The 14,938-nt window shown below is 47.6% G+C and overlaps 2 protein-coding genes across 4 annotated transcripts; both read left to right on the forward strand.

Annotated features, from left to right (window-relative positions):
• The first annotated feature begins 583 nt into the window (after nucleotides 1-583).
• On the forward strand, nucleotides 584-4,230 carry LOC113204636 (host cell factor 1). Its single transcript, XM_026419873.2, has 6 exons — nucleotides 584-790; nucleotides 1,147-2,385; nucleotides 2,474-2,734; nucleotides 2,822-2,998; nucleotides 3,084-3,279; nucleotides 3,374-4,230. Exons 2-6 carry the CDS (start codon nucleotides 1,162-1,164, stop codon nucleotides 3,475-3,477), a joined length of 1,962 nt encoding a protein of 653 aa, XP_026275658.2. The 5' UTR covers nucleotides 584-790; nucleotides 1,147-1,161; the 3' UTR covers nucleotides 3,478-4,230.
• Nucleotides 4,231-8,865: 4,635 nt separating this feature from the next.
• Nucleotides 8,866-14,139, forward strand: LOC113204634 (serine/arginine repetitive matrix protein 2). Of its 3 annotated transcripts, none has more exons than XM_026419872.2 (10): nucleotides 8,866-9,039; nucleotides 9,234-9,373; nucleotides 9,476-9,612; nucleotides 9,683-9,903; nucleotides 9,986-10,191; nucleotides 10,265-10,427; nucleotides 10,558-11,659; nucleotides 11,775-11,947; nucleotides 12,194-12,335; nucleotides 12,468-14,139. In XM_026419872.2, exons 2-10 carry the CDS (start codon nucleotides 9,328-9,330, stop codon nucleotides 12,840-12,842), a joined length of 2,565 nt encoding a protein of 854 aa, XP_026275657.1. In that variant the 5' UTR covers nucleotides 8,866-9,039; nucleotides 9,234-9,327; the 3' UTR covers nucleotides 12,843-14,139. The 3 variants fall into 3 exon arrangements, with proteins under 3 accessions (XP_026275657.1, XP_052121828.1, XP_026275656.1); XM_052265868.1 differs by having other exon boundaries at nucleotides 9,244-9,373; XM_026419871.2 differs by having other exon boundaries at nucleotides 8,867-9,039; nucleotides 9,324-9,373.
• Nucleotides 14,140-14,938: the final 799 nt, after the last annotated feature.

Below are 14,938 nucleotides of genomic sequence, written 5' to 3' on the forward strand. Positions count from 1 at the left end.
GTGGTTGGTGGCAACCTCTACGCCTCTTCCCTTTTGCATTCCCTACCCCCCTGCCTCCCGCACACAACCCCCCTGGCCCTCCCACCACCACCACCCACCTGGGTCGTCTTGAGCGAGAATTGACCTTCGGCGGGCGCCGTCATCAAAGCCAGCCAAGCCCTTCTGCGCAAGGACGACGGCCAGGCCCAACCCAACACGGAATTCCCAACGTGTTTCGTTTACCGCGTTACGACCAGTAGACTGTTTTTTTTTCCACTTGCTCTGCTCAGGTCGATTTGAATTTTCCCCGTGTCAGCAAAAGAGAGCGCTCTCGTTTGAAATTTAGCGCCCCTCCCCGTCATTCGGGGCCCTATCGAAGCTTCTTGTCTTCTTCTTTCTTGACCAGTTTGTTGGTTTATCATCAAAACAATTCCCACAAATGTAAAAGTTTAAACATGTCTGAAACTACATCTTGAAAATGAAAATGTTTAAAAACAATAAATAGTTTTCATCTGTATTTCTTTGATCGAACTTTCTCTTTAGAATCACACGGTCATGAGGGATGTTTTCTCGGTTAAGAGTTATCAGGTTGGCAATGCATATTGTTTTGCTTGGGTTATCGCGGCAAGACGCCATAACACTGCTGTCGTGTTGAGTCCGAATGTCAGAAACGCCGAAATTTTGTTATTTTCTATGTAAATGTGTCACTTTAGCGAGTTCTTGGACTGACATTTCCTTGTACCGTTAGGGAGTATCCCTTGTCAACTCCATTCACTTCAAAAGAAGACCTTCGATGTATTTATAAGCAAAGGTTTGTATTGACTGCTATGGAGCGTCTTTATTTCCTAATGACAATTTTGTTTGTGTTTTAATATTTATAAGTTGTTTTACAACACATCTAAGCTTCAATTTTTAAGCTTGTTGTTATGGATTTTCTTGTTGGGTTTTAGAACTTCATTTTAATCCCGCCATGTTGTGTTTACAATTTCCTAACCTGTACATAGTTATTGATTGTTTACAGTACAAATTTCATTCATATTGTTTATTCTTTTTTTCTCTCCCATTCAATTATTTCTCCAACTCCATTTCCTCTAATTATTTTTGTTCGTCTGATGCCTCTCTGTTGTGCCTCTGTAAATCATATTGCAAATTCCAATTTTGTTTCAGCTTTCTAGCTACCTAATGGAGGATTCGGAGACCACCACATTGGACTCCATGCTCATGGAGGAAGCAATGGCTGACACTGAAAAGTCATCCGAAGATGCTGTTGTTGGGGACGGCACAGATGATACAGCTGATGAATCTTTGGGACTGGCACAAGAGGGTGAACTTGGAGATGGGGTGATGGACAATGAAGATGTTGAGATGGCTGACGGTGTTGCAGAAGACTCAGAGAACAATAATCTCGCACCCGAGGACTCAATGGATGCCCCAGCTGCACTGCTGGAGGGTGAAGATGAGTCCGAAGAGGTGTCCCAAGAACCTCTGTCTACTTCAGAGGGTCTTCTTGGTGGCCAATTTATTTCACAGACTGATAGCCTGATTGTACAAAATGAACCTCCCCAGCAGCTGATGGAGGAGGCTGAGGGAGAAGGTGATGTTGCTGACGGTGAACTAGAGGGAGATGGAGCCATTGTAGCTGAGGCTGATACTACTGACGAACCCTCTGAAGCTCTTGAGAAGAGTGAAGCAGGTGAAGAGTTGGGTGAGGAAGCATTGTTATTACAACAGGAAGGAGCAGAGCTCCTTCAGGAAGAGCAGGATGAGCCTGAAACAGTAGATCTCGGGGCCCTACCTGAAGGTATGACCCTTGTATCAGAGCACATGGAAGATGAAGCAGAAGCTGATGCTGAAGCCGACGCTGATGCTGATGCTGATGCTGATGCTGATGCCGACCTCACTGATGACATGATTCATGGAGAGGGAGAAACAGCAGACGATCAGGGTGAGACCACAGATGAAGCAATGGAACTTCCCCCGGACGATGATGATGATGATGAGACTGAAAACAGCGCCGCTGCTGGTATAACCCTTTTGGCTGGTTCAGAACTCAGTGAACAAGCTCTGAACGATTTAGAGGACAAGATTGCTGCTGTCACTGATGGGACCTCAGTACAGCTTCTTCCTGGACAGGAGAATCTTCAGGGTATGCAACTAATGGAGGGTGATGACAAACCTGAAGATGACACAGAATCAGCTGTTCAAGGACAAGCTTCACAACAGGAAATCCAAGCCCAGCTAAATGCTGCTTTACTGAAACAGGAGGAAATGAAAATTGAGGAAGAAGACCAGCCAGAGTCTGGGTCCTTCCAGGAGGGTCAGCAAAATGCTGAAGCCGACGCACTGGCCACTCTAGCATCAGCTGCCCTCGATCATCAAGCCCCGACTAATGGTGTTAAAGCTGAGGTAAGATTTTCTTGTTTTCTTCACAATTGAAAATATTTTAATACAATGATAAAAAAAAAATTCTTCATATGATTATTTCTTGTTCTAGCTTGATGATCAAATCAAAACAGAAAGTGACAGTTCTGAACCTCAGTGGATGGATGTGGGCATATGTAAGGGAACACATTGCCAAGTTCGTTCCTTCTATGTTGCCCGTCCAGGCCAAGGATGGGACCAGAACTGGGACGGTGTTACTACAAGTACTTTACCTGACCATAGAGCTCTAGCTAAATTAGAACTTGAATCTGGAAAAGCCTACAAATTTCGGGTAGCAGCAATTAACTCATGTGGCCGTGGGCCTTGGAGCGAGGTGTGTTGTTGGTCCACTTGGTAAACCACCATATTGTGAGGTATGGTATGTGATTGATTGATATAATTTGGAAAATGCTTCTTTCAGGTTGCCGCCTTTAAAACATCTCTGCCAGGCTTTCCTGGAGCACCTTCTGCAATCAAGATTGCTAAAACTGCTGATGGTGCTCATTTGTCATGGGAGCCTCCACCAATTGCATCTGGTGTCATTGAAGACTATCATGTGTACCTTGCAGTCAGAACTGCAACTACGGATTCATCAAAGGTAAAATATCTAATTTATTTTTATGTTCCAATTTTTTTTCTGTTTTAATTGCTTATGGATTCATGACTTGTATTTATTATCACAGCAAGTTGTTTCAAGCGGTGCTAACCAGTTAGCATTCGTGAGAATATACCAAGGCGCAGCTAATCAATGTTCTGTTGGTAATGATACCCTGAGCAAGGCTCACATTGATATGACTACAAAACCCGCCATACTCTTCCGTATATCAGCCCGGAATGAGAAAGGTATTGGACCAGCAACACAAGTCAGGTGGCTTCAAGGTATGTGTAATTGATCACTGACTTATTGTTTGGTGAATTGTAACCTGTATTGTTGTTGAGTTTATAAATTTTGGTATAATTTTTACCTTTGCAGAGGTCGGTACACCTAGCAATCCAGCAAGACCTGCTTTTGCTCCAAGACGACCAGCCGCAGACACCAAACCTCATGGGAATTACAAGAGGAAAAAGAGTGAATAAGAAAATCTAATGTGTAATTTGTAATTTAGAGGGTATTTTGTCTGGTCATCAACTGTTACATTTTTCAGTTTGGTTTTCTTTTCCTTGCCAATATTTTTACGTCGATTGTTCCCCCCCCATTTCTTTAACTCTCTATGTGTGTATTGCGAATCAAAACCTAGAGACTTCTCTAGCCACTTCTTAACTATTTATGTCCAGTCTTAAATACTTAGTTGCCTGCTTCCATTTTATTTTAAGATTTTAAATTAAGATACAGTCAAGTATTTTGACTATAGTATTTCTCTTCCTTACAAGATTTCTTATCTTATCTGTCTTCCTGTTGTTGTTTAGTAGTTCAGTGCTACTTTTATCCTGCCACACACAAGGACTAGCTCATCTGTCTAAATTTCAGTAATGTCAAAGCTTAATGTAATTGTGAATTGTACAGTTTATTTGTTTCTCTTGTCTTGGGTTTCAGCTTACCCAGATCGGTTGTACATTTTGCATAGCCTGAAAAGGAAAACAATTAAGGAAAAGTACTCTGTAGAGGAAGTGTTTCAAGATTTGACTGACCTTGTGAGTTTTATTTGTGCTCTCTAAATTAGTATTTGCAACAAGAGCTGTTTTATGTTGATGTGTTTCACACATGCTTGACTCTATACACATTTATAGTATAGTGTACCTTAGGTTGTTCAAAATATGTACCTAATATGTAAACACTTCTTGTGCAGTGTGAATTTCTATAGTTACACACATAAATGCTTAAGAAACATCTGTTGGTTCCTTCCATCCAATCATTTATAAAGTTTGTCTCAAGACGGAGCGAGGGAATTCCCCGAGCCGACTGTTAAAATCGTGACATAAAACACCTTGCCAACTTGCAATGTCGTCGCTGGCAATCCGCTGGCCACTTCTCTACGCATTACTTCCGAGAGCAACCCTTGTAAAAGAGAAGGCAGCGCCCAGGCCGGCAAGTCAGAGGGGTGCCCCATCACCCCTCCCTAGAGGGTTGTCGCACCTAACCTCATCAGCCGTGGACAACACAAAGCTTTAGCTTAAACTCCGATGAGACGCGCAGTCACCGGTTCGACCCTTCGAGTCTGAGGTCGCATCCCATCACAACCTTCGCCAAACCGAATGTACGAGCCCGGAACGTCTTTCGACATGGACGCCTCTCGCCCGCCGACCACGTCGTCGGCGAGCTCGTCTCCCCGCGGCATGTTCGCCGGCAGCCGACCCTCGACAGGCGACGGCAGCGGCGGCAGGGGTGAGTGACAGCTGTCGCGGGCTCGAGGGTACCGCCGCCCGGGGCGCCGCCCGGGGCTCGGCCCACCTTCATCACGTTCTGTACGAGCAGCGCCGCCCTGGCAGCTGGAGGAGGCCCTGGCGCTGCCCTCGCCGACCTCCACGCCGCCGCAGCGCGGCCTCCGCATGCGCGAGTACGAGGACAAGCTGAGCCGGCTGCAGAAGGAGAACTGGCAGCTCAAGGTGGACAACTACTGCATGGGGGAGAGGCTGCAGCGGGCCGGCGGCGGCGGGGGCCTGGAGCAGCTCGGCCTGGACCGCGAGGACCTGCTTGTAAGACGCAGTGCTGCTGGACGCGCCCCCGGACCGTCGTCGGGGACGTGCCGAGTCAGAGTTGTGCGCTCCGGTGTGCCGTAGGCGGAGATCGACAAGAAGCAGAGCCTGCTGGTGTCCGCCGCCGAGGCCCTGGAACTGATGGAGCGGCAGCACGAGGAGCGCACCCAGGAGCTGCGGGAGCGCATCCGCGACCTGGAGGAGGAGCGGGCGGCGCAGGTGCAGCGCGCGGCCATGGGCGAGCCGCACCACCGCCTGCAGCCGGGCCCCGGCCAGGGCGACGACCCGGGCGACGGCGAGCAGCAGGCCGAGGCTCTGCGGCGGCGGGTCGAGGAGCTGGAGGAGACCGTCCGGGGCCTGCGCCAGGAGCTCCTCGCCGCGGAGCTAGCGGCGGCCGAGCAGCGCCTGCGGGCGGACCGGGCGGAGGAGCGGCTCTCTTCAGGTGAGAGGGCGGCGGCCTTGGTCTCGCTGTGCCTCGCGGAGCCCGACGGGCGCCTTGTCGTGACTGCCGTCGTCGTGGACCAACAGAGTCTCGGTCGCGCCAGGCGGCGGCGGCCGAGGAGGGGCTGAGAAAGACGGCCGAGGACTCGCGCGTCGCTGAGGAGCTCCGGGAAGCGAAAAAGGCGCTCGAAAACCGCGAGCTCGTCAACAAGAAGGTATTCGCGGCGAGCTGTACGCTGTACCCCGCGCGGGTGGGGAGTCCCGCCGCGCCCGGTGCCGCGCGGGTCGGCCTACCTCCGGCTCCGCTCAGGGGTACTTCATTCGCAGAAAATCAGTGTACACCCACAAAAAAACACATAAAAAATAAATTTAATAGAAATCAAGAAAAAGTCAGAAATTTTTTGGGGGGAAAAGATGACGGTAATATCGGCGTGCGCTTGAGTTTCTTAGTGAAGTGCCCCTCACTCCCGTCCGTTAAGCTGCGCGCGGAGCACGCCCGCGCCCTGGCCGTCGTCGCCCGCCTGGTGCGCCGCGGCCGCGAGCAGAGCGACGAGCTGGACCGGCGCGAGCGGCTGCACGCCCAGCAGCGCACCGAGGAGCGCGCCGAGCTGCGCCGGCTGCAGGGGCTGCTCACGCAGGCCAACGTGCAGCACGAGGTGGGGCGCGGGGCGGCGGACGAGCGGGTGGAGCCAGCGGACCAGACGCACATCCTGCCGTGGGTGCTGCACGCCATCTCCAAGCCCTTCTCCCACGTCTCCAAGGTACGCGAGAGCGGAGGTCTCCATGCGTAACGCCTCGACACAAGGGGCCGGACCCAAATTATGCACTTCACATTTTCTCCGATGGAAAGTGTGCACACCTCACTCCCCTTCTTTCAAAAACATATCGTAATTTGTGTGCGCCCCCTGCGGTCTCCTCGTCCTGACGGTGTTGCACCGTGTGTACCCAGCTGTGGAGCTCTGTGCTCGGGACGGACCCCCCGCCCCTCCCCGGCCGCGGCGGGCCCCCCTGCTAGTCACCCTCCTGTGCCTTTGCAGCCCGCCGCGGCCCTGGGGCAGGGCGACCTCCACGGCGGCGACCTCCAGGGCGTGCTCCAGGACGGCGACCGGGGCGCTGTCCTGTCGCGGGTGTGGGGCGCCCTGTCGTGGACCCAGAGGCGGCTGATCCTCGACCTGGTGGAGGCGGGGCTGGAGGCTGGGCCGACGCCGAGGCCACGTTATTGTCTGCCGAGCCGCTCACGTCAAGCGGGGCAAGATGTGTGTATCGAGAAGAAGCTAGGGGCCGTCAAATCCCCTGGAAGCCATCTGAGTAATGCCACTCCGGACGACTACCGCGACTTCCCCGAGAGCCCCTCGGCAAGCTCTCCGAGCCTCGTCCAGCGCCGCGCTGAAGAACTCCCGGACCCGACCAGGGAACTGGAAGTCTTCTTCAATGGCCACAATGTACCTTGTTGTCCGGTGGACTTCGCGGGGACCGACGCCGAGGTCGGCCTCGTGGACTACGCGGCCTCCCCGCACGGCGACTGCCCTGTCACTGGCCACGGGGATCACGCCCGCCTCTCCCCAGTCTCGGACACTGTGATCAGACACCATGATCCTTGCCTCGCCCTCGGCGCACTCGCTCAGGTCGAAGGCTCGCGTGGTCACAGCCCGTGCGGCCAGCTGGAGCTCAGCCGCCAGGCCCACCCGAGGGAGCTGGCCTCCCCAGAGGTGTGCGGCTACGAGGTGGTCTTCCCCGACGGGCCGCTCGTCGGCGACCTCGGCCTCGCGGCGCAGGTCGCAGCGCCCGCCCCGCCCGGGCCGCACGCCGTCGTCCAGGTGCTGCAGGCCCAAGTGGCGCTCCTGCAGGCCGAGAACGCCCGCCTGTGGTCGGCCGTGTCCGAGGCCGTGGCGCCCGCCGGCCGGGCCCCCCGGGGCCGGCGCAGGCTGAGGCGGCCCCGGAGCCGCGCGCTGCTGGACCAGGCGCCCCCGCAGCGGCCGGCCGAGGCCGACAGCGCGACCTCCACGACGGCGTCCTCGTCCTCCAACGTGAGTGCGCGTACGCTCGCGGCCGCATACCCGCCACAGCCGGGCCGCCGCCGCCCAGCCTCACCCGCCCCTCGCCGTCAGACCGTGCTTGCGGACAGCCTGGGGTCCGTGGGCGCGCTGCTCAGGGCGCGGACGGCGTCGTCGGCCGAGTCGACGACGGGGAGCACCTCGGACCGGCTGTGGGACGCGTGGGCGCAGCTGGAGGAGGCACGCCAGCTCTGCGTGCAGATGGAGTGCCAGCTGGCGCACGGGGAGGCGCTGTCCAAGCACGGGCCGTGCGACGAGTGCTTGGCGCTGGCTGGCCCCGGCCCCGTCCAGTGCAGAGGTACAGGCGTTGTTGCACATTTTGAAAAATATATAAGGCAGGTTTTGTTACATTTTGCAATGTGCGAGGCGAGACTGTACCACACTTAAGTTGGCACTGAATTTGGCATAGGGTGTCACATGTGTGCAACCACGTGTTGCAGACACGCCCTTCTCAGCGGTGCGAGTCTGACGACGGCCCTGCTCAGGGCTGACGAGCACGAGCCGCCCCCCGGGGTCGAGCAGCACCGCCGGCTGGCGGAGGCCTGCGCGCGCCTCTCCGAGTCCAGGCAGAGGCGGCACTCTCTGGAGCAGAGTCTGTTCGTGCGAATCGGGCGCTTTTGGCGGGTCAGGGAGGGAGGCCGCACGAAATGAGTAACTTGTGAATGAATGATCCGAGCACTCGGCCTTTTTGTCTCCCTTCCCTTGGTTTGTTCGTCCCCGCATTTAGGATGACGTTTGGGTCGTAATTAGACAGCATTTGTGTTCGTCCACTTGACCACCACACCCCTAGCAATAAAACCATAATATGATTTTAGTGACCACGCAGTTTTCTGTAAACCTTACGCCGCGCAAAACAGCGCGCGGAACCCCTGGGAGGGTCGGCAGCTCCGCCGTAGCGCCGTGTCGCGCGGGCTGGCCTACCCTCGCATACGCGGGCGCTGACCCCGCAGCGGGGATGCCAGAATTAATAAAATATTTGTCTGCCCGTGGAGAGGTGGTTCTTTTTTTTTGGGGGGGGGGGGGCATATGCGCGGCGTTATCGCATTTTTGTCGCCCTTCGTGCGTATCAAAGGATGTGGTCACGTGGTACTACATGGAGTAGAGAGAAAGAGCAGACCTCATCAAAGAGCCACGCCGCACCTCGTCCTGCGGCAGCACGTCGCAGCCACGACACTTGAGTCTCGGAGGAAGTTATTTGCCTTGGCGGCACCAGGGCCACACCTCACCATGAGATCTTTGTTGTGAGTATATTGAACGGGGGAATCACCATACAGCGAAACGTGATATTTTGCCTTTGGATTTGGCGCTGAAGGAGCGGGTCCTCAATTTCTCATAGCACTACTTCGTGCTCTACATTTCATTCAATTTCCGGTGGTGGCAGAAAGCTTTTGCTTTGTGTAACAACAATCACTGAAACTGTCGTTGAACTGTCAGTTGACACACACATCAAAATGGAACGATAACTAATTCCAGCTCACGGTCAATTTTAATTTTCCATTTTATGATTAAGGTGAGTCCTATTTGGTGTAATTATTTATGCCCTCACTTTCTAATGGGTCCTTGCAAATTGGTTATATGTCATTTTTGTTTTACTGTGTGATTTGCTATTCTTATTTATATTTTTCTTTTGACGTTGGCTTTATTATCATGTGATGTATTTACATTTTCTGTTTCCTACTTAACTGCCTTCCTGTCTACGACTAGCTTGTTACAGGTTCTCTGTATCATGACATAACCTTTTGTCCAAGGCATTTCGCAATCAAATTTACTGTATAAGTTCTTTTTCTTTTGAAGTTCAATGGATCTCTTCCGGCCTCAACAACCTTCATCTAGTGGAAGTCATGGTCAGCATTAATATAGTAAAATTGAGGGTGTCTCCAAAGAGGACATTAGTTTACAAGATGACAGCTGACATTTGTTTCATGTTGTTGTTGTTGTTTTTTTAGGGGACACACCAAGCACATCTCAGGGCCATGAAGAACTGGTTAGCCCTTCAAACACAGTTTTATTCAGAGAAATTCACAAAAATGCATGGCTTAGAAAGCTACCGTCCATTGATAAACGCTCTGGTGCTGCTCCCAAGGTAAATGAATAATCCTTTTCAATTTGTATTCTTCTTATGTTTGAGAAAACCTAATTGTTTTATTTCTTAGAAAGGAGAACGAGTTTGGGCAGTGTTCTGCGTTCATGATGACATTCATCCATTCTTGGAGCTTTATATGGAGCAAAAGATGGCGGCTGCCCATAAACCCGACTGGTGTGTTTCACTCAGCACAACGCTTCATGTATCTCCCACCATAGTGGCCCTGGACCAAGAATATGAATTTGTAATAACTCTCACTTCAGATGTTGTTAGATTAACAGCTCCATCATGGTGTGTTTCATTTCCTTGTGTTAGTGAACATGGAAGAAGATATAAATAACTGCAACTTACAATCTTTTTTTATCTTTTTCAGGGAAGCTATGATGGAGTGGGTTGACACAATCCGGTCTAAACTACGAGAAATGAGAGTTTTATGTCCCAGAGAAAATGTGTATAGCAGAATGCCGGAACCCCGACTACCCCTCTTGCCTACCCGTGATCCTAACTCTCCATTACCTCCACCGCCAATGGGCCCTTCTGCCTTAGTTCCTGGTGTGGAACCTGTTCATCTTGATTCTGGTAAGTTCAGAAAAACAATCATCTCAAAGCAACTAATTTCTTTTCAAACTGATTTTTGATTAATTTTGTTTAGATATTCCAATTACTTCTGTCGTAAATACCTCTGGAGGCCAAAGTGCTACACAATCAAGTCAGATCTCTAACCGGAATTTAGCAGACCCAACTTCACAGACGTCAAACTCAGTGTCATCTGAAGTAGTCCTACCAAATGCAGCTGAATCTAGAACAAGACATAGGTAATGCTGTGAAGTCAGTTAATCAGTAGGACTTTAATTTGTATGCGTAGGAATTACAGTTGCGTTATACTAGCAGTATCAGTAATTAATATCAATCAAAAATTTCTGAAAATATTGTTTTATTTTATAGGATTAGAAGCTCATCTTTATCCGATAGTCGAGGTGGATCTACTGGCTCATCTCTTTGGAATCCAGGATCCAATGGGTCCCCTGCAAGGACTCCATCAAATTCTTCATCAGCTAGGAGTCCTGTACCCAATGGTGCCACTTCACATAGCTCAGGAGTCCATAGTCCAGGTCCCTGCGCTTCATCACCTCGAAGTCCAGGACCTAATGGGCTATCTTCTCAAAGTCCAGGGCCCAGTCATTCCTCTAGAAGTCCAGTTTCGGTGGTTTCTGTTTCTTCACCAAGAAACCGTCATCCTGTTTCTCCTGTTCCTCTTCGATCAGCTCCATCATTTCGTAGCCATCTAACAAATGGAAATTTAGATGAAGCTCTGTCCAGTCCAGGAGCAGCTCAAAATTCTTCATCAAGAAATATCAGGAGTCCTGTTGGACAGCCTTCATCATCTTCACACTCTAGAAGTCCAGCAGCCAGCACTCCAGGAAATCAAAATGTGACAGTTATAGAGGTGGCAGACTCTCAACGCACTCCAAGTGATATATTCAATTTTAATGTTCTATTTGATTCACTGCCCCAGTCTAATGGAGATGTAGAGCCACTAGAACAATTTTTTACTCCTCCCATCACCCCTAGAAGTCGAGCTTCAATTGCCCATCCTCCTCAGACTGATCAATTGGCAACAACAACATCACCCCCATCAAGATTGTGGCAGCAAATTACTCAAGTTGTTTCAAACCTGATTGGTCAACCAACTCAAAGTGAAGTTATCAGAGTTACTCAAGGAGTTACGAACATCACCATTCCATCCCAACAAGAATCTGCAACTGAATCTCATGGCTCAAATGTCAACAATGTCTATGAGCACGTATTCCCCATTGCTGGGAATGACTCGACCACTCCTGCAGATGATCTGAGAACAAGGGCGCCACAGACAGCTGTTTCTTCAAACAGACCAGTTCCTGGAGAGGCTCAGCACAGAAGGAGGCGAACTTCCTCTGGCTCTGAGCTTGTAAGCCCAAGATCGAGGAGTGCTGCAAATGTTTTACGTCATGCTGGTGCCCCTGATCTGGAGAGACGATTGCACCCAGTTCCTCATCCATTTCGACAGGTTCAATTATTTATTACTTCTCATAATCCTATTTTATTGAACTGAAATATATTGTATCTTAATTTTGTTCAATTTGCTTATGCTATTTGCTGTAACAAAACTCTAATTCTACTAGGCAACTGTTGGTGGAGATCAAGGAACTGGAGTTCCTCAGAGAGTGACGTTACGAGATCAACAAGTTCAGCAACTGAGGAAAGAAAAATTGCACCCAGGAGGAGTTCGCCTGCAAGTAAGAAGGAAAGATTGCACCAACTCTATTGCTTTTATTGATGCATTTGGGGCAGTCTGGTACGTATTACAAATTTATTTAAAAAATTGTATTCATCCCATTTACTGGGTGTTTTAGAGCAGACACCACAGTTTTGCGGGTTTGTCTACTCGTCTTCTTCCTCTCCCCTTAAGGTGCCATGACACCTGAGGCTGAAGAGAGTATGCAAACCCGCAAAACTGAAGTGTCTGCTCTAAAAGACCTGATTCATACCCTGCAATTCGAATGTATCCTATTAAGTATGTTCCATTTCCTTTTTATTGTAGGATTGCTGGATGGAAACAACGTGAACATCCCATGTTATACAATGCATTGCATATTGGAGATCAGTTACTAAGTGTGGCTGGACTTTCTGTTCAAACCTCAGCTGATGCCCATCGATTCATCAGAGCTAGCAACAGTCTCTATGTAAGTTTAAATCCTTGTCTTGTCACTTCTTGTCAGTTTTCTGACTTTGTGTCAAACATCTTTTTTTTTAAATCAAAAAATCCTTGTGCTTGAACTTAAATTTAATTTTAATAAAAATGATCATATTTTCAGGTTCCTTTTATAATTAGGAGAGTACCATTTGGTCATGTATTTGCTTTCCGAAGAGATGCAGAGGGACAGTCTTTAGGGATTACGTTAGAGGGAGGAACAGCAGAAATAAAGGATATTGCTGCAGATAGTCCTGCTGCAAGAGGTGGTTTACCAGGCCGAGCACCCACCTGTGATGGGTTATCTCTTACTCCTTGGGTCATTACTGAAATCAATGGAAGACCTTTAAACCTTTTCTTCAAAGATGGTGAAGTTCGTGATCGGCTTAATGCGGTTGGTAAAGAAATATCAGTCCTTGTACAGCCGTTTGATTTGATAAAACAAATTAAAAAGCAATTGAAAACCATCCGTAGTTATAAACAATTTATTGTCCAATGACATTTGAGTCTAAGTAATAGCTTGATGTCAAGTGATTTTTTAAAAGTGAAATCTATTCAGTTTTAAAAGTGATATTAGGTAATCGTCTTTATTACATATTAGTCATCATCAGTAATTTTCTGTTGGGCATAATCTAATCCCCACTATTGTCTTTTCTATCTTAACTTAATGGTCATCATATGCTCATTTTACATTTAGTCTAAGTCTAAATGCATGTTTTGGTAACAGAATTAAAGAAGAACCTGTGAAACGGAACCATTTCTATGTTGTATATTGCTGCAGTAACCTAATGAATGAAATGGTTTAAACATAGTGATTGCAATTTTTTTACCAAGGTTTTTTACCCTGTACAATTTAATCCAGGGTTCCATTGTATTCATCATTTTAAGTAAAAATAAGGGTTGTTATTGACCTTCAATGGTACTTTCTAAATCTGCTATAAACACCAATAGCTAATAGGTATTTTTTTTAAATGTGATTGAGTTACCTACAATATGGTTTGTTATGAATGCTATTTCTTCATTTATTTTTATGTTTAAATCCATTCTCTTCTAGTGTCTATTTAAGACCTATTTATTAATTCTGGGTTGTGTCAACAATGCTCTGGCTGTGGACACATCTAGGGAAAACTTCTGAAATAGAATACTGTGATCAATGTAATGCAAAAATTCAACATCCCGTCTGTGGTATCTTTCTAACAAAACGTATCATATCATTAGATTATACTTATTCCTAGTCTCAGCATAAAATGCATGTTTTTTATTGTGATTGTAAAGGTTCCAGTGAATAACCTTGTGTTCTGGACTCTCCTGTAAGGTACGTCTTATTAGAATGCTGTGTCTATTGTAGTCAATAATGCAGTGTATTTGATTTAAGCAAGCACAGCACTGGTTCCCTATGTTCGAGAGGGAAAAATACATCACAACATTGAATAGAGGCATAAAAAAAAAACATCGGCCAAATTATATGTTCTATTTTTAAATAATCTTTTTATACTGAATTTTATATTGACGTTTTATGTAAACCAAGACTGTATACTAATTTCTGAAGAAAGAAAACCTATTTGCTCAATTTTTTGGAAGCTGTTTCATCCCAAGCATAATATGACTTACATTTTTTAAATTCAGGATCAAATATTTTGTATATGACTGGTATTTCCCTTTTGAAATAGCTTTTCCTGAAGTATCATATGTATGTATCATTGTTTTCTAACCGATTCAACTATGCTGAACACAACTTATGGTAGTTTCCGTATAAAAATTTGGTTGTTCTTGAGTAAATGGTATATTTTAGCCAATGAGACTTCAGTAATTAATTGTCCTTATCAGAAACTTTGTTATTTTCATAGCCATAGCATATCATTTGCATACCTATCAACAAGATATATCTCTTATATGCATTAAACACAAGCAGCTAGTATCTAGCATCTTTAACATTGTAAGAAACTGGGATCTGTTTAGAGCATTATTGGAAAGGAGCGTTTCTTTCCATCAGACACTGAAGCCCTGTCATACAATGTTAAACTGACTAGCTTCTACTGTAATGTTGCAGCAAGGCCGGGTGTTTTAACCAGATGTCAATGCAGTTTAAAATATTTTAAGTCTGTGATCTTTTTCTTGTAGTAGGTTCAAAGGGCTTTTTAGCCTCTTAGACTCAACTACAAGAAAAGAAGGCTCAAGGAGAACTGTATATAGTTGGCAATTGTTTGCTACAGTTCTAGTAGTGGAGAGAAGTTTGTAACTGAATCTTGTTGTGAAGTTTCCTCATGTTCATGTTAGATTTAAGTTGTAAATAACTGTTATATTATCTGGTTAATTTGATACATTCATTCTCCATTGACAGCCTGTATGACGTACTGTAACTGCTTTGTTGCTGCCTTGGCAGTGTTTTTTCAAAGCTATAAAAGTATTTTTCATAACTAAACTCTTTGGATTTGCCCATTTGAGGCATGTGTAGTTTCCCTCTTCCCAACATAATGTGCGTCCAAAGATGAAGCGATGTAGACTACAAGTAGGGCAGAGGACACAGTGATTGACCCTGATGAAGTGATTCATTCACCTAGCTGCCACAGAGCTACTGATCAAAACTTTTAAACG

This window comes from Frankliniella occidentalis, unplaced genomic scaffold (genome assembly GCF_000697945.3).
Source record: "Frankliniella occidentalis isolate FOCC.00 unplaced genomic scaffold, Focc_3.1 Scaffold3, whole genome shotgun sequence".
In the NCBI taxonomy this organism is placed as follows: Eukaryota; Metazoa; Arthropoda; class Insecta; order Thysanoptera; family Thripidae; genus Frankliniella; species Frankliniella occidentalis.